Source organism: Natrix helvetica, assembly GCF_964273705.1.
Source record: "Natrix helvetica genome assembly, chromosome: 9".
Taxonomy (NCBI): domain Eukaryota; kingdom Metazoa; phylum Chordata; class Lepidosauria; order Squamata; family Natricidae; genus Natrix; species Natrix helvetica.
In genome coordinates, this window is record NC_138560.1 from 21463559 (window position 1) to 21488261 (window position 24703).

A 24703-nucleotide genomic window follows, 5' to 3' on the forward strand; every position below is an offset into this window, starting at 1 on the left:
AGAAGATTGCAGTGACTTGAAACAAAGGCATTTTCAGGCCTGCAGCCATCTTTTTTTGGGGGGAGGGGGTGGTGGTCTTTGGCCTGCCACACTTTTTATTATTCTGCTATGCATTTTTTATTGTGAGAAAATGGGAGGGGGGAGTTGTAGGAGATGCAATGAAGCCATAACAAAATTCTTTCTAGAAAGCCAACGTCATTCTTTGTCTCTGCACCTGACTGAAACTGGATGGGTGGAACTGCCAGCATGGCAGAGGGAGATTGGGCAATTGGATAGACTTGTGAGTGTGGGGGCAAGATCTTGAACTTCCAACTAGGTGACAAAACCTGGGAAGCTTTCAGATTCGGGTTTTCCCACATGTGCCAACATGGCTCTCTTCATAAATTGGAACTTTAAGCAATACTTTGCCTTGGACTCTGATTTACTTTTGGATGCTATTTGGAACGCTGACAGGTATTACAATAGGAAGAAGGTTGGCAATGGTAATAGTTAATGACATGCTGGTATAATTTTCTGTTAGCTAAGGTATATGTGGACAGCAACTCAGCAGGGTTCACCACTATGACTTGGTGCAGAGCCCTTGCTTTACGCTTGAGGCAGAGGTGGGTTGCCCCCAGTTCAGCCTGGATCGACCGAACCAGTAGTAGCGGTGATGGGAGGTTCCGCCCACCCACCCAGAAGCTTTTGCACATGCGCAGAAGCATCTCCTGCACGAGAACACGCCCGAACCTGTTGTAAAAAAAATGGCAGTCCACCTCTGGATTGGGGTTCTATCTTCAGCCTTTAGTTATAAGGAAGTAGAATCAGGAGTATGATCTTTCTCTGCCCAACATCTTGGATAAATATTGCAAGTTCCAATGGAGAGTACAGATGACACCCATCAGTTCTCTCTAACTCTGCGTTGATAGCTGCACGTTGATGCATGCAAATGCTTCATAGCCAAGGATATTGTTTTGACATTCATTACTCATTGGTTGCAGTGATATCATGTGGGAACCCTGGGACACCCAGCAACTCAAGGGTGTTATTCAATGACGGCCTGGTGTTCTCCAACTCCATCATATACAAGTGCCGCGATGGCTATTATTCCACAGGCGTGCTCAGCAGGCATTGTACTGTCAATGGAACCTGGACCGGGAGCACCCCAGAATGCACAGGTGAGTTGGCCAAAGGAAGAGGTTAGCAATGATGAAGCTCATCTCTACAACTTGATGCTTTCTAGATGTACTTGGACATGCTCTTTTGTCAGCAAGTTTCCTTGTTCCAGCCAATCCTAAAATTTTCATTGTAGATATCCTGCATCAAGCTTGCTGACTGTGTTAAGAGGGCTAATAGGTCTGTAATTAATAGATAATCTATTTTCCCCTTTTAAGCGGAATTGAATTTTGGTAAGGAGGAGATAATGGCCACTCACAGATTAGAATTATGAGGGAATTTCTCTTTTTTAAAAACTCCTGTAAATCACAGTTGAAATCATGAAGCCCTTCCCTCAATTTTGCAGGTAGCAAAAAGGCTTGCAATATTTCCACTTAGAAAGGGACCCAGTACAGACTTAGGAATTAAATGGCTAGTTACTCCCTGCTGTCATTAAGAATTAAGCGTTAAGTATTCTCACCATGGGAGAATATGTCTTAAACTTGAGGGCTATTGTAAGAACTTGCTTTCAAAATAACACTGTGGTTTTCCTTATTAACAACTATTTCATCAACCTTGCCTTTGAGATCTGCAGCTGATCTCTTTTTCTCCTTTTCCAAGTGATAAACTGTGGGGACCCTGGAGTACCAGCCAATGGTATCCGGATGGGCAACGACTTCACCTATAATAAGACTGTCACATTTCAGTGCATGCCAGGTTACATGATGGAGTCAGAAAGAGCTTCTACTTTAACTTGCACTAAGGACCGGGCCTGGAATGGGACAAAACCTGTCTGCAAAGGTAAGGCCAATTTAATCGCACATTAGAGCACATGTGGGATTTTCCTATAGTTTACACTTGTGTTTCTCAATCTTGGCGACTTGAAGAAGTGTGGCTGGGGAATTCCGGGAGTTGAAGTCCACACATCTTCAATCCACCAAGGTTGAGAAACATTGGTCTAGAACAGAGGTGGGTTCCTACCGGTTGTGCCCGGTTCAGCTGAGTAGGTAGTAACTTGACCGGACACTTCCCCAAACCAGTTATACCTACAGTGCCGCCATCTTCTTTTTCGCTTCTACGCATGGGCAGAAGCCAATTTTTTACTATGCAAAGCGCTCATCAAGCGCTCGGGTGAAGTGTGCCCCTGAGCGAACCGGCAGTAACAAGCCAGAACCCACCCCTGGTCTAGAAGCTGGGGTGTCAAACTGATGGCCTGTGGGCCAGATGCATCACATACAGGTCACGCCTACCCTAGCTCTGCGAAGGGAAAAAATGTCACGCTACATCACATGAGGCAAGTTTGGCACTCATGGTCTAGACCAGGGGTCAGCAACCCGTGGCTCTGGAGCTACATGTGGCTGTTTCGTCCCTCTGCTGCGGCTCCCTGTTGCTCAAAATATGCATCACAACCGCCAATGTGTGACACACATTAGCACGTGATTTTTTTTTAGCTTTTCGAACCCCGGTAGGTCGACCATGGATAAATCCAAGAAAAGTTTCAGAAGAAAACAGAATGCTTAATTCAACTACATATGCTAGTTCTGTGGCCGCTCAGGAAATAGTTAGTTTAGTTAGTTAGTTTATTTAATTTATAGACCGCCCCCTCTCCCCGGAGGGACTCGGGGCGGTGTACAGACCATTCGTAATCAAAACAATAAAATGACATAAGACATAAGATATGCAACATAAACAACTCACACACACGGTCTGTTATAAAATCCCAAAACCAATTAAATATTAAGAACAATTTTAAAACCCATTAAAACCCCAATATAAAATTTAAAAAGCCATCCAGGAAGGTTTGAATAGATGTTAAATGCAGTTACGATTATGGTTGTAATTAAGCCAGACCTGCTACTCGAAACAGGTGGGTCTTGAGTTTCTTGCGGAAGGAGCGGAGATCAGAGGTGGTTCTAATATCGGGGGGGAGGTCGTTCCAGAGGGTTGGGCCCATCACAGAGAAGGCCCTACTCCTAGGCACCGCCCGCCCGCACTGTTTAGCGGATGGTACCCGGAGGAGGCCCTCTCTGTGAGAGCGGATTGGTCGCAGGGATGTATGGGGTAGGATGCGATCCCGCAAATAACTAGGTCCCGAGCCATGGAGCGCTTTGAAGATGACAATCAACACCTTGAAACGCACCCGAAAGGCCACAGGTAGCCAGTGCAGCTCGCGCAGGAGAGGTGTTACATGGGAGTACTTAGTACTCCCCATAATAACCCTCGCGGCTGCATTCTGGACCAGCTGGAGCCTTCAGGTGCATCTCAAGGGGAGCCCCATGTAGAGAGTGTTACAGTAATCAAGGCGAGAAGTCACTAGGGCATGAGTGACTGTGCAAAGGGCGTCCCGCTCCAGTAAGGGACGCAATTGGCGCATCAGGCGAACCTGATGGAACGCCCCCCTAGCCACGGCCGTCACATGATCATCTAGCGACAGCCGGGAATCTAGGAGGACACCCAAATTGCGTACCCTATCCACCGGGGGCAGTTGTACCCCCCCAATGGCCAGAGATGGAACACATTGGCTAAAGCGGGGCGCCGGTAGCCACAGCCACTCCGTCTTGGAAGGGTTGAGTCTGAGTCTGTTGTCGCCCATCCAGACCCGCACGGCTTCCAGACACCGGGACATCACCTCGACGGCTTCGTTGGGGTGGTTCGGGGTAGAAATGTATAACTGAGTGTCATCTGCATACAGATGGCACTCAACCCCGAATCCTCGAATGATCTCACCCAGCGGTTTCATGTATGTGTTGAACAGGAGAGGGGAGAGGACCGACCCCTGTGGCACTCCACACGTGAGCGGCCTCAGGGTCGATCTCTGCTCTCCCGCCAACACACATTGCGTCCGACGGGAGAGGAAGGAGGAGAACCACCGCAAAACGGTGCCCCTCACCCCCATCCCCTCCAGCCGACGCAACAGGATACCATGGTCGATGGTATCGAAAGCCGCTGAGAGGTCTAACAGGACTAAGATGGAGGAACAACCCCCATCTTTCGCCCTCCAGAGATCATCCACCAACGCGACCAAAGCCGTCTCTGTGCTGTGGCCCGGCCGGAAACAGGACTGGCGCGGATCTAGATAAGTAATTTCCTCCAGGTGTCGAGGGAACTGCTGCGCCACCACACTCTCAACAACCTTCGCTAAAAAGGGAAGGTTGGAGACAGGACGATAATTGGCTAACTCAACTGGGTCTAGGGAAGGCCTCTTAAGTAGGGGCTTCACCACCGCCTCCTTCAAGGAGGCTGGCAGGAACCCCTCCTCCAGCGAGGCGTTCACCAGACCCAGGAGCCAGTCACGTGTAACCTCCCAGGTTGCCAGTACAAGCCAGGAGGGACACGGGTCCAATAAACATGTGGTGGCCCGCAGTCGCCCGCGTAGCCTGTCCATATCCTCGGCGGCAACAGAGTCAAACTCCTCCCAGATAGGTACCTCAAGACTCGCCTCCGGTGTCTCCTCACGATCACTGAAGGGGACCCATTCGCTCCGGATCTGAGCGATTTTGTCCTGCAGATATTCCCCAAATTCCTCTGCCCTCCCCTGTAAAGGGGCTTCCCGCGACCTCTGTGATAGGAGGGAGCGGGTCACCCGAAACAGGGCGGCAGGGCGGTTTTCTGCAGACGCAATAAGGGTGGCATAATATCGACGTTTAGCCACCCTTAGTGCCACAAGGTAGGTCCGTAAATGGGCTCTTACCTGTGTTCGGTCAGATTCGGCCCGAGAGGATCTCCATCTGTTCTCTAGGCGTCTCTTGTGGCGCTTCATCACCCTCAGCTCCTCGGAAAACCAAGGGGCCAGGGTGGTTCGCTGCCACCGGAGAGGCCGCAAGGGCGCTACCCGGTCCAAGGCCCCGGCCGCCGCACTGTTCCATGCAGCCGCCAGGTCCTCCGTCCGGGAGCGGGTCAGGGCAACAGGAGGTGGCCCAAGCTCCGTCTGGAACCTGTCTGGTTCCATCAGTTGCCTGGGGCGGAACCATCTAAGATCCTCTGGTTCCGCCTCCCCGCGATGGGGGGTGGCGTCAGGGAAGTCCAGCCGGAGAAGCGAGTGATCTGACCATGACAGGGGAGTGATCACCTGATCCCCTATTCCCAGATCGCTCTTCCATCGACCAGAGATAAAAACAAGGTCCAGCATGTGTCCTCCTTCGTGTGTGGGGCCCTGAATTATTTGGGTCAGGTCCAAGGCTGTCATGGAAGCCATGAACTCCTGAGCGACCTCGGATGATTCACCCGTCGATGGCAAGTTGAAGTCCCCCATGACTAATAGTCTAGGGGTCTCAACTGCCACCTCCGCAATCACCTCGAGGAGCTCAGGCAGGGCCGCTGAAGCATAGCGAGGAGCCAAGTATGCAATCAGCAGGCCCAACTGACTCCCTGGGCCCCATCTCACACCTAGAGTCTCACATCCGGATATCTGAAGTACGATGAATTCTCTCGGTGTCAAGGCTTCCCGTATAATGACCGCTACCCCACCACCCCTACCCCGGGCACGAGGCTGATGGAATACACGGTATCCTGATGGGCACATTTCCACGAGGGGCACACCCCCCTCGTGGCCCAACCAGGTTTCCGTGATCCCTGCAAGGTCCGGCTCCCCCTCAGAAACCAGATCATGGATGAGGGGGGCCTTATTAACAACGGACCTTGCGTTACATAACATCAGTCTCATGCCACGGCTCTATAAACCCTGACCACCTAGGATGCGGGGGTTGGTACAAACGACCGGGCGTAACCAACGCCCCCGGTCTCCCAACCGACTGCAGGATCTTCTTCTGTCCTCGCATCTACCCCTTCCTGCGACCGTTGGAATATAGGAACCCTCTAAAGGAACGTTATACTGACTCCCCTCACCCGCTCAACTCCCTTCCTCCTCAGCCCCACCTGTTCGTCTGGCTCTACTCCTATTCCTGGTCTGGCTAGACCCACCCCCCGCCCTGGATCCCATTAAAACATTTAAAAAACATTTACACAAAAACCCCCGGAGCCTCCTCTTCTTCCACCTCTCTGGATTAATACATCCGTCATCAAGGTGGGCCCTTGAAATATGGCAGAGGGCCATATTTGCGAGAGGGGGGACTCCCGCAATAAAATCAGGTCTACCCTAGAGTAAAAATAAACCATGGTTCAGCAGGGCCTCAGATCGAATTGAGGGTGCTACAGATATTAAAATTACTTTACAAAGATGTTAAAATAAGTGCTGCAATAATAAGTCAGGCACGGGAAGGATTTTGTGGCTTCCAGTGTTTTGTTTTCTGTGGGAAACGGGTTCAAATGGCTCTTGGAGTGCTTAAGGTTGCCGACCCCTGATTTAGACTAGAACAAGGGTGGGAAACTGTGGTCCTTTACAATCTGTGGACTTCAACTCCCGGAATTCCAGAACCAGCATGGCTGGCTCAGGGATTCTGGGAGTTGAAGTCCAAAGGTCCTAAAGGGGACATATTTGCCCATCCCTTGTCTAGATGAATCTTTTCCATGCAGGTAGTCTCCAGATAGGATAAGGAATAAACCCCAAAATCCAGACAGAGAAATTCTTTTTTCCCCTTACCCCCTCATTTCTTCAGTTTGTTTAAAGAGAATTAGCCTTAGAAAGAACAGCTTGGAGAATGTCTCATAGGCAGGATACACATACCTGCACTAGGTGATCAAAGAAGGTGTGGTGTGTGTGCATTCTGTCTTTCACTGTTGTGCAATTGCTCCAGTATAGCTTTCCATGCTTCTGTCCAAGATCTCAAGAGAATTCATCCATTGTATTACTGCTGGAAGGGTGGGAGAGTTTTGTTGAAAAATCTGGTAAAAACTCCCCACCGATTTCTTTAACAAGACGTTTTTTCTTTAAAAAAAGAATCCTAAAGAGGCCCTTTATGGCCATTTCTGTGTATGGTTGACATTATTTTGAATCCCTGTGGTCAATGAAAAGCCAGGAAGGACTGGTTTCAAGAATCCTCTGAGACTTTTTGAAGAAATTGGGATTAGAGGTAGAGTCAGAAGCCATATATAAATTAGTCTCATTGCACATGGAAGCACATGATTCTAAAGAGTCTAGAACAGTGATGGCCAACCTTCTTGGCACCAAGTGCCCAAACTGGAACGTGTGTGCATTGCACGCCGGAGTGCCGGAAACCCAAAGACCAGCTGGCTGGCACATGCATGCCTGTTTTGGGGATGTTTTGGGTGCCATTTTCAGGCTGTTTTTTTGAGCCATTTTTGGCCTGAAAAAAGAGCCCAACAATGGCCTGAAAATTATCAGACTTATTAGTCGCCCCCTCTCCCCACAGGGACTCGGGGCGACGTACACAAGCAACGGTCTACGGACTACAAAGAAGGAGGTAAAAATAAATAAATACAATAATCAGAGAAGTTAAAACCCCAATAAGAATAAAAGTTTAAAAGCTAACATTGACAATTAAAATTAACCAAGGGGTGGAACAGTTGTCGAGATTATGCCAGGCCGGCTAGCCGAAACAGGTGGGTCTTCAGTTTACTGCGGAAGGAGCGGAGATCGGTTGTTGTCCTGATGTCTGGGGGGAGGTCGTTCCAAAGGGTGGGACCCGCCACAGAGAAGGACCTACTCCTGGGCACCGCCCTCTGACAGTCTCTAGAGGACGGCACCCGGAGAAGGCCCTCTCTGTGTGAGCGAATGGGCTGCAGGGATGTATGGGGCAGGACACGATCCCGCAGATAACTAGGCCCTATGCCATGGAGCGCTTTAAAGATGGTGACTAACACCTTGAAGCGCACCCGGTAGGCCACAGGAAGCCAGTGCAGCTCGGGCAGGAGAGGTGTTATATGGGAGAACCTCGATCTCCCCATGATTACCCGCGCGGCTGCATTCTGGACCAACTGCAGTCTCCGGGTGCACCTCAAGGGGAGCCCCATGTAGAGAGCATTACAGTAGTCCAGACGAGACGTCACCAGCGCGTGAGTGACTGTGCGCAGGGCCCCCCGGTCCAAAAGGGGACACAATTGGCGCACCAGGCGAACCTGGTGGAACGTCCCCCTCGCCACGGCTGCCACATGATCTTCTATAGTCAGCCGGGCATCAAGGAGGATGCCCAAATTGCGTGCCCATTCCACCGGGGCTAATTGTTCATCCCCGATGGCCAGTGATGGAATGTGCTGGTTGTATCGGGGAGCCGGGAGCCACAGCCACTCTGTCTTGGAGGGGTTGAGCCTGAGCCTGTTGTCACCCATCCAGACCCGCATGGCTTCCAGACAACGGGACATCCCTTCGACGGCCTCGTTGGGGTGGTTTGGGGTGGAAATGTACAGCTGGGTATCATCAGCGTACAGGTGGTATCCCACCCCAAAACCACGGATGATCTCGCCCAGCGGTTTCATATATGTGTTGAACAGGAGAGGTGAGAGGATCGACCCCTGAGGGACCCCACAAGTAAGGGGCCTCGGGGTCGACCTCTGCTCCCCTGCCAACACACATTGCGTCCGGCCAGAGAGGTAGGAGCGGAACCACCGCAATATGGTGCCTCCGATCCCCAACCCCTCCAGACGGCGCAATAGGATACCATGGTCGATGGTATTGAAAGCCGCCGAGAGATCTAATAGGACAAGGATGGAAAGGAAGGTTGGAGACAGGACGATAATTTGCTAGCTCCTCTGGGTCCAGGGAAGGCTTCTTGAGCAGGGGTCTCACCACCGCCTCTTTCAAGGCGGTTGGTAAAAGGCCCTCACCCAACGAAGCGTTCACCAGCCCCAGTAGCCAGCCTCGTGTACCCTCCCAGGAAGCCAGTACCAACCAGGAGGGACACGGGTCCAATAAACATGTGGTGGCTCGCAGTCGCCCGCGCAACCTGTCCAAATCTTCGGTGACAACAGGGTCAAACTCCTCCCAGCGTGGAATCTCAAGACTAGCCTCGGACGCCCCCTCTGGAACACTGGGGTGGGTCCACTCCCTCCGGATCCGATCAATTTTATCCTGCAGGTATTCCCCAAACTCCTCTGCCCTGCCCTGCAACGGGGGATCCCGCTGTCCCTGCGACAGCATGGAGCGGGTTACCCGAAACAGGGCGGCAGGGCGGTTCTCTGCGGACGCTATAAGGGTGGCACAATACTGACGCTTGGCCACCCTTATTGCCACAAGGTAGGTCCTTAAGTAGGCTCTTACCTGTGTTCGATCGGATTCGGAGCGGGAGGATCTCCACTTGCTCTCTAGGCATCTCCTATGGCGTTTCATCGCCCTTAGCTCCCCATTAAACCAGGGGGCCTGGGTCGATCGTTGCCATCGGAGAGGCCGCAAAGGCGCAACCTGGTCCAAGGCTCCGGCGGCCGCACTATTCCACGCGGCCACCAGTTCCTCTGCCCGGGAGCGGGACAGGTCTGCAGGAGGTGGCCCAAGCTCCGCCTGGAACCTATCTGGTTCCATCAGACGCCTGGGGCGGAACCATCTGGGACAATCTGGTTCCGCCTCCCCGTGGCGGGGAGTAGCGCCAGGGAAGTCCAGTTGGAGAAGTGAGTGGTCTGACCATGACAGGGGCGTGATGACTAAATTCCCTATACCCAGATCACTCGTCCACTGGTCGGAGACAAACACAAGATCCAGTATGTGGCCTCTTTCATGTGTGGGGTCCCGAACTACTTGAGTCAGATCCATGGCTGTCATGGAAGCCATGAATTCCCGGGCTACCTCGGATGCCTCTCCCGTCGACGGCAGGTTGAAGTCCCCCATCACTAGTAGCTTGGGGGTCTCAACCGCCATCTCCGCGATCAGCTCGAGGAGTCCGGGCAGGGCCGTTGATGTATGGCGGGGAGCCAGGTATACTACCAACAGACCCAACTGTCTCCCTGGGCCCCATTTCACGCCCAGAGACTCACAACCAGATGTCTGCGACACAGTGAATTCTCTCGGAGTCAAATCTTCCCGGATGATTATCGCTACCCCACCGCCCCTACCCTGGGCCCGTGGCTGATGGAACACCCGGTAACCTGGAGGGCACATTTCACCGAGGGGCAACCCCCCCTCCGGGCCCAACCAGGTTTCCGTTATTCCTGCGAAGTCCGGCTCCCCCTCTGAGATCAAGTCCCTGATGAGGGGGGCTTTATTAACCACGGACCTCGCATTACATAACATCAGCCTAAGGCCCAGGCTCTGCCGATCCTGTCCACCTAGACTGCGGGGGTTGGTACAAGCGACCGGGCGTGTCCAACAGCCCCGGTCTCCCAACCGACTATGTGTTCTTCTGGTGTCCTCGCGCCCGCCCCTCCCTACGACCGTCGTTATCGGATTCCCCCCATAGGAATGCTGTAACCTTTCACCTCCCCCACTCCGCTCCCCTCCATCCTGATCCCACCTGTTGACCTGGCTATATCCATACCCCCAGGTTGAGTAACCCTCCCCCCCTCCCAGGAACCCCTTAAAAATTTTAAAAAACATTTTACTAAAAAAACCCTGATCCCCCGCTTCCTCCACCTCTCTGGGTCAATAAACCCTTCATCGAGGTGTGCCCTCACCAGGGCGGGGGGGCATACCTGTGACAGGGGGGACCCTCGCAGTTGTAAAATATCAGCCCTTGAGTAGATTATGATGATGATAACTATGGCTATGGCAGGTCCAGGATGTAAATACATGTGAAAAGGCCAAGATGTAAATGGATAAATAAAAGGAGAGAGGAAGCCTACAACGCCGAACCATGATAGTCAATAGACCTCCATCGAGGCCCAGAGGCAGTTCTTAGAGTTCTTAAAGTGCTTAAATCGTAAATAGTCCTCCATCGAGGCCCAGAGGCAGTTCTTAAAGTTCTTAAAGTGCTTAAAGAGGCAGTTCTTAAAGTTCTTAAAGTTCTTAAAATTCTTAAAGTGCTTAAATCGGAAATCCGCGGGGGGAGGGGGCGGGGGGGATAGGCGAAGTGCCAAGGTCAGTTTCATGGCTTGTTGATCTTCTGGGGTCGCCCAAAGCCTCCGGCGGCCCCCCCTGGCTTGCTTCTTAAATCCCCACAGCTCCTCTCCGGCCCCTCGGCCTCCCGAATAGGCAGCTCACCGCGGTTAGAAAGATGGAAGGAAATATGGCACCCGATATTTCAATGCCATCTCCGCCGGTGCCGCCATCATCGCCGTCGCCGGCTGGGCCCACACACCGCCCCCGAACAGTTTGTTCTCCTCCTCACCGACTCGCTCCCTCATGGAAACGCTCCTCCGCTCTTCCGTTCCTCTGTTTCTCAGCTGTCTCACCGTCCCGGCAGCCATGCAAGTCACATTTCCGGTTTTTCCGCTGCCGTGGCTCAGCCTCAGCGTTCTCGCAATCCTCCATCTCCTGTCCATCTGGCTGTCTGATTTTCCCGGGTCTCAGCTATCCCCCCCGGGTCACAGTTGGTTCTCAAAGACAGCCAGGGTTACCACTGACCCCCTCACGGTCCCCAAAATGACCGGTGGGGGCCGAAAGCGCCCGCTATCCCTGCCAGGGAGCCCCATCATTACGGAGCTCTAGGAAGGTCCCTCCATTGCCCCGGAAGCTCCTCCTCCTTTTTGCCCAAACCACAACAATTTTTGGCCATTTTTTGCACTGTTTTTTTTTTTGGCCGTTTTCACGCCATGTTCTGACAGTCCAGCACCCGTGAAGACCAGCTGGCCAGTGCACATGTGCTTGCTGGAAACCAGCAGCTGGCGACAGCATGCGTGCCCGCAGAGAGGGCTCTGTGTGCCACCTCTGACATGCGTGCCATAGGTTTGCCATCACGGGTCTAGAAGATCATCCTGTCTAGTGATGTGAATAGTGTTAATGTCTTTCATGCCAGGTTTTCGGATGGGCCATAGAAGCATGTTTAAAATTTCCCTTACTTTGTGCCTAAGTGCTACAGATGGCCAATTTGCTATACAGTTACTTGCAAGCTGTGGCTTTATTTAATTACCATCTGTATGTCGGCAATATTTATTTATTTATTTGGCCAAATAGAAAGAACAGGGTAACATCTGTGAAATCTAGCCCTTTGAAGAAGGAGTTTTGCAGCTATGACAACAAGTCCCTTCAATGTGTAGAGCATACTCACATGACAATGATAGAAACTCTAGAACATGAATTCTAACTTTCTGGGTCTCTTGTTGAGTTCGGTGTGACTTTTTCTCCCTAGCTATCATCTGCAAATCTCCACAAATTGTTGCCAATGGAAGAGTCATGGGCTCAGATTTCAGCTGGGGCTCAAGTATCAGTTATACCTGCCTGGAAGGCTACCAGCTCTCCCTAGCTGCTGTTTTGACCTGTGAAGGAAATGGATCATGGAGTGGAGAAATCCCACAGTGTTTTCGTAAGTAGACAGTTCCATCGGAGAAGGCATGGAGCTAGAAGTGGGGTAGCTGGGGCTTGTTATGTTATAAAAACATATCCATCACAAACTCTTGTTTACTGACTGGTGAAAAGCCAGGATCTCATACTTTAGTGAGGACCCATCAAAAAAGCTGCTTTGCCATTATGCTGTTCTTGTTAGTTGTGAAGTTGTGTCCGATCCATTGCAACACCATGAACAATGTTCCTCCAAGTCTTCCTGTCCTCTACCATCCTCTGGTGTCCATTTAAGCTCACACCAACTGCTTCGGTGACTCCATCCAGCTACCTCATTCTCTGTCGTCCCCTTCTTCTTTTGCCCTCCATCTTTCCCAGCATGAGGCTCTTCTCCAAGGAGTCCTTCCTTCTCATTAGATGGCCAAAGTATTTGAGTTTCCTCTTCAGGATCTGGCCTTCCAAAGAGCAGTCAGGGTTGATCTCCTCTAGGACTGACCGGTTGGATCTCCTTGCAGTCCAAGGGACTCGCAGGAGTCTTCTCCATCACCATAGTTCAAAGGCCTCCATTCTTTAGTGTTCAGATTTTCTTATGGTCCAACTTTCACAGCCATACACTGCTGTGAACTGCCATTGCAATTGGAAAAACCAGTTTTTCCAGTTGCAATGGAAATTATAGCTAGAAACTATTTTTAAAAAGAACAACAGAGAGAGCAAAGCACCCTGCTGCTTGTCTGAATGTTGCTGTGAACCAGAAGAATCATAAGAAGGATTAGTGCTCCCTGAGGGCCACGGGGAAACACTTAGGTGAAAGGTTTTCTGGTTTATTTGTTCCATTTTACACAAACCTTTCAGTGGCACAAGGCAGTTGGATCACATTCCACTAAAATGCTTACCCTACTCCCACATCTCTTCTGGTTGTTAAAGGCCTCCACTGGCAAACTTTAACTAAAACACTTCCGAAGTGCTTTCCCCACTCTCTTCTTGAACCTAGCAAAGTGAGCCCGTTTTCAAACTCAGCAGAAGAGCTAAGTTCTGCTGGAAAATTTGGCCTTCGGTATCCAAGAAGTATTTACAAGATGCTGTTCTGACCTAGGCTTCCCCAAACCACGAAGCAGATGCCTTGTCTCAATAAAAAACCCTTTTTATTCATTCACTGTGAATTCTGCTCATTCACATCCAGCAAAGTCTTTCAAGGGAGGATTTACAGTCACAGACCTTATCTGGTTTGGAGAGCTGCCAGGTCAATATCTATAAAACTTGGCAATGCGTCTTGGAAAGTCATGAACCAATGAAGCAAACTAATTGTCTCCTGCAAACACCCCTCCCCTTTTGTTCCTCTTTTATTCCCTATGGGAGGGACCATTCACTGTCCACCTCTGGCCTTACTCCCAAGTCGACCCCTATTCTTTAGCTGTTCCCTTCATCTGGCAACTCTGTGCATGCACACACTGGGAACATGCTCCAGCTATTCATCTGCCTCACTGATGTCCGATTCTGAAGGCAGCTGATAACTGCTAGACAGCCCTGGCCCCCTCTCTGCCTCTGACACAGAGCCCTCCTCAGAGCCTTCCCCAGGCTCCAGGACTGGCCCATGTTCCTCCCCGACCTCCTCGCTGTCCAACTCTGCTGCCAGCTCTGCTGGCCACTGGCGGGCCACAACAGATGCTATCAAAGCTCTTTGGAGTAGAGGTCCGAAAGCAAAGGTGTGCAATTAAAGGAAAGTGATCAGTTTTATCAGAAGGGAATCTAGCCTGCAATTGTGTGGAATGTTTGTGTCAGTGCTAGTGTGCTAAGATGCTTTTTTCCCCCACCCAGACATTTGGCAGAATATGAGTTTCTGTCTGGCATTTCTTGTCCCACCTGCTGCAGAAGAAACAGTCTTTCCTGTTCAAAAAAGGTGGTGTTTTGCCCAACGGAAGCTCTGTTTTTGAATTCAAGCAAAGGCAAGCAAGAAAATTGAAGCTAGCCTTCTGTTCTCTCTCAGCAAGTCTGCCAGGAGAGAGCGGGAAGGTGGAAATAGATTAAACATTCACTGACAATGAGACACAGTGTGCAGAAAGAAGCTGGCCGCTCTCTTCTGCTAGCCAGGTTACAAATATTCTCTAAACCAGCGATCACCAACTGGTGCTCCGTGGACCACTGGGGGTCTGTGAGAAAATTTTGGTGGTCTGCAGAAAAAATATTTGCATTTTTTATATTGCACTAAAGCAGGGGTCCTCAAACTACGCCCCCTGGGCCGGATACATGCAATGAATGCTTGTGTTGCTGCAGAGTCTCCCCCTTTGGGGTCTTTTTGTGCAGGTCGGAAGGGGGCAGAAATTCCAACTTGGGGTCAGCTTCAGCCTCCTGGTTGGGGGCTTTGGGGGAAGGCTGGAGGGAAGTGTCGCTGGTGGCGAAGAGCTGAAGTAGGACTGCATCATGGCCTAGAACTGGCTGACCATCTCAGCCTGCTGAGCTTCCAGGTGCCAGTACCTGGCTTTGCACTCCTGCAGGCCTTCCCTCTGCTTGGAAAGCCTATGCTTGTAGTCCTCAGTGAGATGCTTCTGCTGAGCTTCCTCCTCAGTCAGATCCAATTTGATCTGAGCTGTTTTTCCAACTCTTTCTCATGGTGGCTGCTTAGCTCCAGCAACTGCTTCCTGTTGGGGCCCTAAGGAGCCTGGGCGGGCAGGCGAGGAGTGGCTGGGAGGGGAGGGGTGAGTAGAGGCGCCCCTCCACGTCAGTAACATCAAGTAGGCCACACCCATCCAGTCACATGACCACCTAGCCACGCCCACCCAGCTGGTCATTAGGCAGATCATATTAGTGGTCCATAGGATTAAAGTTATGAATTTAGTGGTCCCTGAGATCCAAACGTTTGGGACCCCTGGTTTAGAAGCTCAGGTCTTTGTCTTACTTCTTCATCTGCACAGCCAAAACATATTCAATATGTTATATTTCCCTGCTGGTCCAAAAGAGTTAGGGATCTTGGCTCACTGGCTGCATGCACCAGACATAGGATGTTACAAAAGGTTGGTTATCCCAATGAAATGTCTCTCACTGAAGTCCTTTGACCATTCTTTTTGCAGCCGTCTTTTGTGGCGATCCAGGAATCCCAGCAGACGGGCGACGTGAAGATCGAGGTTTTACTTACCGCTCCTCCGTCTCCTATTCCTGTCTGCCCCCATTAGTGCTGGTGGGATCAGCGCGGAGGTTCTGCCAGGCCGATGGATCATGGAGTGGGACCCAGCCAAGCTGCATCGGTAACAAGATGGGACTTTATTGGGGAACAAAATAATAAAAACGCCTCTGCCTTTTCTTGGTTTTAGTTTAGTTTCCCATTGCTCTACTCCAGAAAGTTTTCCAACTTTTATATCTTAATATTCCCTGAAAAACTCCCACCAAAATACTAATCGGATCCAATCCTATTTAATTCCCAAGCAAGGTGTTGTCACCACCTGCTGAATATGAAATACAGGTAGCCTTCGATTTTGCAACCACAAGTGGGACCAAAACTTTTGTCCCTTAACAAGGTTGCTAAGTGAGTCATCCCGATTTTGCAACTGTTTTGCCATATTTGTTAAACAGGCATTTGATACAAAACATGTTTGAAAGAAAACTATAATCACAGAAAGTTGAGTCCAAAGTTTAATTCTGGGTTTTCGTTTTTGGGTTGTTGTTTTTTTTTTTTAGTTTAGACCAGGGAAATTTGCCTGCGTGTGCACTTCCCGTTGGCCGCTGGTCGTCGGGTCTCTGCCGTGCATGTGCGAGGGGAAGGGCAGGGCACATGTGGGGGGGGGGGCGTGTGTGCATGGGCGGAGCGTGTACAGGGGGGCTGTGCACACATGCGTGGGGAGCAGGGCGCATTTATGGGGCCCACACATGCATTGCATGTTGGGGGTTCGGGCATGCATACGTGCATTTTCATGCCCGTTGGTGCTTTGGCACTCAGTCCAGAAAAGGTTAGCTATCACTGGCCTAGAACCAGAAGAAGACTCCAGAAGAGCTGGAGTCCACATGAAGTGTCTCACTGAGGCAGAGTGTTTTCTGCTCTGTCTCTGTCTCTGTCTGTCTGTCTCTCTCTCCCTCTCTTTCCCTCTCCCTCTCCCTTCCTCCCTCTCCCTTCCTCTCTCTCCCTTTCTCTCTCCCTCCCTCCCTCTCTTCCTCGCTCTCACTCTCTCCCTTCCTCTCTCTTTCCCCCTCCCTCCCTCCCTCTCTCCCTCTTCCTTCCTTTCTCTCTCTCTCTCTCTCTCTCTCTCTCTCTCTCACACACACACACACACACACACACACACACACAGAAATGAATTAAGCGCTTACATTTGTTTGCTTTTCTTTTCAGACGCAAGTGTTACAACCTGCATGGATCCAGGTGTGCCCCTTTTTGGAATTCAAAACAATTCCCAAGGTTATCAGGTAATATATGATCATCTCCTCCTCCTTCTCTCCTTTCTTTTCTTCTCTCCTTCGCCCTGAACAATCTTCTTGATCTATATCATATAGCCGAAACTGCTAATTTGTCATCCTTAATCCAAGGACTGAATATATTCATCCTCCTTTTATGCAAAGCACAGACAGTGATGATCTCTCTTTGGAGAGTTGTTATCTCTTGATTAAGCTGTTCTGCGAGGGAGACAATAGGAGGATTTCGCCGGAGGGACCTTTCATTCGATTCAGAGGTGGTCCTTGATGATGCTTGTGCTTCTAACGGAGACAGAATCAAATAGAGTTGCCTCCCTTAGTAAATAACAAGGCATCTCAAGCTGGAGGAAATCTATACAGGGAATCCTCGACTTACAACTGTGATTCAACCCACAATTTGAATTGTGAATCGGAGCGGCCATAAAGTGGGTCATCGTATGACATTTTGTGACCTTTTTTGCAGCGGTCATTAAGTGGTTGCATAAAATGAGTGCTATGACCATTAATACCACATTCCTTAGGTGAACCCATGCTATAGGGAAGTTGTTGCCGGAAACAAGAAGGGGACACCCATTCTTTCAAAAGAACCATCAATTGAAGCCATGTGGGATGCTGCAAATGGCTATAAATTTGGGCCTGATGCTGAGCAACAACAATGTGGTCATGTGATCATGGGTGATAGGCCCAGATATAGGAACTTTGAATCAGGATCGTAAATACCATATTTTTCGGAGTTATAAGATTCTCATGAAATTACAGTGGCCTCTCAAAAAGGAGATTGTTAACATATTCAGACACAACACAAATTCAAAAATGTTTGGCCATTTTAATTTTAATGTTCAATTTGGGGAAAGGGAGGGATAGCCCCATCATGTGAGACTAGGCAGTGGTGCCAACCACATGAAAAGATTGCTGATCTTTTTCATAAAGCTACTGTCCTCCCGTATGTAGATGGGGAGTTCAAATGTTAGAATCTCCTGTGCTCCTATCCACTGTGATTGAATTGTCACGGGCCATCAAGTCAGTGTTGACTCTTAGTGGCCATACAGGTAGTCCTTGACTTATGAGTGGTTGCTAAGCAATGGTGCTAAATTATGATGGACCCCCAAAAAGTTACCGTATTTTTCGGAGTATAAGATGCACCATGATTTTGAAGAGGTAAATTAAAAGAAAAAGTTTTTACACTGCTTGCCTTCCAAACCCTTTGCACACCTTGTTCTTTGCAAAAAATAGGGAGGGGGGCATGCAGAGGCTTTGGGAGGCTTGTAGAGGGCTCCTGGGGGCTGGTGTCAAAAATGGCCCATTTTATGCCCCCCCCCCCACAGCCCTCAGGAGCACTTTGCAAGCCTCCTAAACCCTCTGCACGTCCATTTTTGCAAAGGGGGTGGGGTTTTGGTAGGCCAAAAATGCTGTATTCAGTGTATAAGATGCACCTTCTTTTTTGAGGGAAAAGGGTGCTTCTATCACATCATAAGAATGAACTTTTCAAAATATAATGTTATGTGTGAGAAACTCACATCGCAACTAGAATCAGGAGCCCAAAACATTGCACACGGCAACATTTTGTTATATGTTCCACTTGTTTTTTTGTCTGAACCACAAACATATCTTTCACGTCTGAATCACTCAAGAGCAAAAGGAGCTTCATCACACTGGCCACTGTAAGTTAAATCAAGTTCAGACCTGACTTGGTCACTTTTTCAAGGACAGGTCTGAAGGGTAATATGTGAGATTGAATTACCCATCGTTAACTAGATCAGTTGCTTTAACTAGATGAGTGGCTATATGTCAGCATTCCAAATAGCATCCCCAAATAAATCAGAGACCAAGCCAAAGTATTGCTCAAAGCTCCAATTTATTAAGAGAGCCATATTGGCACATCTGGGAAAACCCGAATCTGAAAGCTTCCCGGTTTTCCCCACCCAGTTGAAAGTTCAAGATCTTGCCCCCACACCCACAAGTCCATCACATGGTCCAATCTTCCACTGTCACGCTGGCAGCTTCCACCCATCCAGTTCCGGTCAGGTGCAGAGGCGCAGAGACAAAGGATGACCTTGGCTTTCTAGAAAGAATTTTGTTATGGCTACATAGCATCTAACTCAATACAATCCCCCCCTCCCATTTTCCCACAATAGAAAATGCATAGTAGAACAATAGAAAGTGTGGCAGGCCAAAGATCCAAAAGAAAAGATGGCTGTAGGCCTGACAGGCAGCGTCTCCTCAGAAGAAAAGCATATCCTGTAAAAGAATAATGTAGGGGGTTAACATAAACATAACTACCCACCTCTTCCCCACTCCTCCCAGGGGAAAATTGGCTTATCGGGAAATTTGTTATGGAACTGTTTCACTAACTTATCAGCTTTTACATTCCAACTGCACGCCTGACACTATATTCACTCATGCTATATTCACACAACATACTAAATTTACATTGTTTCTCATTACAACAGGTTGGAAGTGTCATCTTCTTCAAGTGTGATAAAGGATATCTGCTGCAAGGGTCCACCACCAGAACCTGTCTTCCAAATCTGACATGGAGTGGAATTCAACCAAATTGCATTCGTAAGTCTTAGCTTCCTCGGTTTTGCCAAAACAGTTGATGCCATCGAATCTCAACCTCAGTTGCATGAAGATGTGTGGACTTCAACTCCCATAATCCCTCAGCTGGCATGGATGGCTTGGGTATTCTGGGAGTTGTAGGCCATGCATTTTCAAGTGGCTGCAGTTGAGCACTGCTGTTCTGACCTAGGCTTCCTGATACAGTAAAAAGTACACGCTTAGTCCCCAAAATCCTCTTTTTATTTCAAAGGCTGTGAATTACATTCATTCACAGCCCGTAATGAGTCCCAAATAGTGGAAAGAGTCCTACAGTAGGCTGCCAAAGTCTTTTGGAATAAGGCTGATAAGCATCCACCTTTATCTTTCTTGAAACGCTGCCAAAAACTTAATTGGCAATTAGCTTGGCAAGGCTACATGGAGCAAAGAGTCAAAACGGAGCTTCAGAAGGTAAACTGACCAGCATGAACCAAGTTGCTTCCTGCAAAGGCTCACGTGCCTTTGCTCCTCCTTTATGTTCTATGGGAGGGGCCAATCACCTCCAAGCCTTCCTCCTGAGTTGTCCCTTCTGTCTTAACTGTTCTTACCTTCTGGCAGCTCTGCACATGCGCACACTGGGAACAGGGGGAGCCTGTTCCTCTGCCTCACTGAATAACTAAATAACTCCCAGATGGCCCTGTCCCGTTCTCTGCTTCTGACACAGAGCCCTTGTCCGAGCTTTCCCCAGGCTCCAGGACTGGCCCATGTTCCTACCCAACCTCTTCGCTGTCTGACTCTGCTGCCAGCTCCGCAGGCTGCCGGCAGACGCCAACAACTGCTCTGTGCTAAGAATTTCATTTTACAGTATATATTCAGATGCCAGTTCTTCATTTTTGCTGCCTAGATAGATAAAGTGGAAATGGAGAAAATACAAACCAGCCTGCACAGATCAATCCCAGAAAACAAGGACAAATGAAGTGTCTGAAGGCATTGTTTCAGAAGGTACCTCCTTCTGAGTCAGGCCAGATTTTGGCTATAGATAGACTTCAATCTTCACCTAACCAGCAGCCTTTCCCAACCTGGTGCTCTTCAGGTGAAATACCTGACATGCCCAATTACCATCAGCAATCTGCTGGGAATTCTGGGGGATGTAGTCCAAACAGATCTGGAGGATACTAGCTTGGGAAAGCTATCTTCTGCCCTTCCTTAGACCTGGTAATGGTGGGTCCATGAGATGCTTTCCTCCATGTCTTTACAGCACACAACTGCAAGGAACCGGATACCCCAGCCCATGCCAATGTGGGTGCTCTGGACCTGCCTTCGCTGGGATACACCTTGATCTATTCATGCCAGAGTGGCTTTTATCTTACTGGAGGATCAGAGCATCGGACTTGTAAGGCTGATGGCAGCTGGACAGGGAAGCCTCCCATTTGCCTGGGTAAGCAAAGCTGCCAACAGAAAGACAGCTCCATGTCTACAAAACATTCTTTCCACTTGAAATCCATCTGTTGCATTTCATGGACAAATCACTCTTATTTCAGTCCCTTGTTCCCTAGACCTAGAGGATTGAAAACTACCTTGTTAGATCAGACCCAAAAGCCCATTTTGCTCACCGTTTTCTCCCAGTGGTACCCAGAACATTAACGCAAGAATTCTGTGTGATTCTTCTTTCACTTCTGGTGAGTTGTCTTTGGAGGATCTCAACAGTGTTCATACAACACAAATCTTCCTCTATCAATGTTAATCCTTTATATCAGATTAATCCTATACATATATCAGTCCCCAGCATACCTTACACCTGGAGTAAAGCCAGGGGGATGGTTGGTTTGGTTTTTTATTTGCACCTTATAAAATCTGAACTTTTTGGTTGATCCCTTTTGCCAGTTCAAATAGCGAAACAAAAAGTGGGGAGATCCCTTTTGTCTATTCTCTCATACCATCCATAATTATAGACCCAGCAGGAATAGAGTCTTCTTGGGCCAGTGATAGCTAACCTTTCTCTAAAGGTGTGCCAAAACTGTTTGTGCAGACGAGTGCCTATCCACCTGCGCATGCCCAAGTGACCCCCCTCCCTGTGCATGCGACTCCAGTGCGGGGGGGGGGGGATTTTCACCCTCCCCAGGCTTGGGGTTATTCTGAAGCCTGGGGAGGGTGAAAATGGCCTCCCCCAGCCCCCCGAAAGGCCAAAAATCAGCTGGCCGGCATACACGCCAGAGCTGAGGGTTGCCAGGGGCTGCCGTGCTGGCAAATATGGCTTCGCATGCCACCTGTGGCACACATGCCATAGGTTCGCCATCATGGTCCTAGACTAAAGAAGTGAACGAATCCATCTGCTAACATTTTTGTTTTGACTAACAGCTTAGAGGTGATATTCAACCAGTTCTGATCGATTCAGGCAAAATGGTAGTGGTAATTTTGAGTAGTTCATAGAACCGGCAAATACCACCTCTGGCTGGCCCTGCCCTCCTGCCCTCCCGCCCCCGTCCTTCCTTGTTTTGTATTCCCTTGTTTTTTTAGCTCAGCTGATTCACGCGGCAGAGCCGATTGCCACACCTCAGCTGAGCAAAAACACAGCTCAGCTCACCAGCGCTGGCACCGAGGAGGGTCTTTGAGTGCTGTGCAAGCAAAGCGCTCTCTCATAGAACCGGCAGGAAAAGATTTGGAATCCCACCACTGAACGTGCTTAACTATGTTAAATTAAAAATATTAAGTTTGATCTAGTGCTTAAGGCATCAAGATAGAAACCAGGAGACTCTGAGTTCTAGTCTCACTTTAGCAATTTGAAAGCTTGTCGGGTTTCATATATATTCAACATAGGAGGTGGAAGGTATGCTCACTGCCTTGAGCTATTTATAAAAATGACAAAGGGCTTAAAAATAATTTAAAATGGGGGCAGTTCCAAGGATATTGGTTGCATTCACACAATATTCTGTTGTGTTTGATTAGCTTGTTTGGCAACTCAATTCATAGTTCTATATATTTTCCCAGAAAGTCAGTTAATTCAGCACCAAGTTGAAGAGAGCAAGTGATCACAGTGGCACATAAGATCCTCTTTATATTCATCTGTTGTTAAAGATGTTTATGTCACCTTATTAAGATATGAACTCTTGCTTTGATTGTCCTTTTAAGCGGATGTCCGACCCAGCAGGCGACCTATGGGGGCTGCAAAGGATCAGCATCTTCCAAAAGTCTCAGGTAACCTCTTTTGCCTAACCACCAAATGCATAAAAATACATTAAAAAATGAAACAGCATAGCAAATTACTTGAGTTTCAAGGTCTATAAATAGAGGGACACACTGTCAATTTTCTTAAAGGATGGAAAACTCAAACCATTTCAGTACTTTTAATGGAGATTCTTAATTAATGGCATTTCTTTTGATTGTTTTTGAAATAACAAAGTTTGATTTTAAAAAGTATTGAACAAATAAGAATTCTGGGAATTGAAGTCCATTCCTCCTAAAGTTGCTAAGGTGGAAAAACACTATTCTAAACCAGGAGTCTCCAACTTGGCAACTTTAAGACTTGTGGACTTCAACTCCCAGAGTTCCTCAGCCAGCAAAAGCTTTGCTGACTGAGGAACTCTGGGAGTTGAAGTCCACAAGTCTTAAAAGTTGCCAAGATTGGAGACCCCTGTTCTCAACCTGTTTGGCTTCTGCACTTGTTCTAAAATCTTCTCCTTGTCTTCTTCTGCCTTGGGTTATTTCTAGTTCCTGCTGATGTCTTTGCCAAAAATTCCTTCTGGAAAGGCTCTTATGAATACATGGGCAAAAAGCAGCCAGCCATGCTTTCTGTCACCAGCTTTGATCCAGTCACCAGTAAAGTCAATGCCACCCTGATCGACCACAGTGGCGTGGAGCTGCAAGTCTCTGGTAAGGCAGCCAGTTGGGGCTTTTCTGCATTCCTGGTGGGAGAAGAGGAGATGGTGCCACCTTGATGTCCACCCCATTAAACAACACAGAGGGGGAAATGATGTCCATCAAAACTTATCTGAACAACACATTCATACTGCCAATATAATGCTTTATTTTTGCTCTCTCCACCCACGTCTGCCTGGACAATCAAGCTGGAACATCTGTCTATTGTGCAAATCAAATCAATGCTTAAACACCCGGAGGGGTCATCGTTCTCCAGCTGAAATTCTGTGGTTGCATTCATGTTACATCGCATTCTAAGGCTAACATACTATCATAACCAAACAAATAAGCCATGGTATAGTTTGCTGTAAAGGTGGCTCAGTGGCTAAGACGCTGAGTTTGTCGAACAGAAAGGTCAACAGTTTGGTGGTTTGAATCCCTAGCGCTGCCTAGCGGAGTGAGCTCCCATTACTTGTCCCAGCTTCTGCCAACCTAGCAGTTTCAAAGCATGTAAAAATGCAAGTAGAAAAATAGGAACCACCTTTGGTGGGAAAATAACAGCGTTCCATGTGCCTTCGGCATTTAGTCATGCCGGCCACATGTCCACAGAGATGTCTTGGGACAGCGCTGGCTCTTTGGCTTTGAAATGGAGATGAGCACCACCCCCTAGAGTGGGGAACAACTAGCATAATTATGTGCAAGGGGAACCTTTATCTGTAGCTTAAGACTAACATACTACCATAACCAAACAAATAAGCCATGGTATAGTTTACTGTGATGGCTTATATACTGTGTACCATAAAATGTGGCTCACACCTGAGTTTTGACAGTATACGAAACCCAAATGACCCAAAAACAATGATAGAGAAAATATGTTGAGACCTTGTAAGAAAGTGTGTAGAGAAGATAAAGGAACTGGAGGCTAAATTGTATGATGAACAGTTGAGGAAGTACGTCTCTTCTCTGCTGAAGAGAAGGATTAGGGGGGACATGGCAGGTCTCTTCCAGCACTTGAAGGACAGTCACAAAGAAGAGGGGATTGAGTTACTCTCTAGGGCGCCAGAGTGCAGAATACAAAGTAATGGGTGGAAGAGGTAATTGCCAAAGAGAGATCCCACCTAGAAGGAAGGAGAAATTTCCCGACAGTGAGAACAATTAATTAATGGACTAGCTTGTGGGTGCTCCATCACTGGAGGTTTTCAAAAATAGAATGGGCCTCCATTTCATGGGACGGTATAAGACTTCTTCTTGAGTAGGGGATTGGACTAGATCTCTGAGCTTCCTGCCTCTCACAATCTCCCCCTTAATCCAGGAAGTCAAGACTCTTGAAACTTTGCATTTCAAAAAGGATCCTTTTATTGAAAGAGAAGTGATAACTGGGCAAAGCAAAGCAGGATCTGGGGTCCTTAAGGCAATACAATTGGAATAAAAGAAGTTAGAATCCCCTCCTAACTGTCCAATGTGGATTTGGGCAATCCGCAAAGGTGAAGATGGGTTTTTTGTAAGGGAGGCTCTGGGAAAGTGATGTGAAGGCTTTCTCAGGCCTGCTTCCTGAACGATGCC

At 48.7% G+C, this 24703-nt stretch overlaps 1 protein-coding gene across 1 annotated transcript in view; it reads left to right on the forward strand.

Moving 5' to 3' along the window:
* The window catches only part of CSMD2 (CUB and Sushi multiple domains 2), a gene marked incomplete at its 5' end in the record, with an annotated part of 765891 nt that overhangs the window by 728413 nt on the left and 12775 nt on the right, over nucleotides 1-24703 (forward strand). Inside the window, 9 exons of the mRNA XM_081962655.1 lie at nucleotides 981-1157; nucleotides 1756-1935; nucleotides 12204-12377; nucleotides 15418-15591; nucleotides 16671-16744; nucleotides 19201-19312; nucleotides 20544-20723; nucleotides 22415-22480; nucleotides 22994-23155. Coding sequence (XP_081818781.1) covers nucleotides 981-1157; nucleotides 1756-1935; nucleotides 12204-12377; nucleotides 15418-15591; nucleotides 16671-16744; nucleotides 19201-19312; nucleotides 20544-20723; nucleotides 22415-22480; nucleotides 22994-23155 — 1299 coding nt within the window. The remainder of the gene's footprint in view (nucleotides 1-980; nucleotides 1158-1755; nucleotides 1936-12203; nucleotides 12378-15417; nucleotides 15592-16670; nucleotides 16745-19200; nucleotides 19313-20543; nucleotides 20724-22414; nucleotides 22481-22993; nucleotides 23156-24703) is intronic.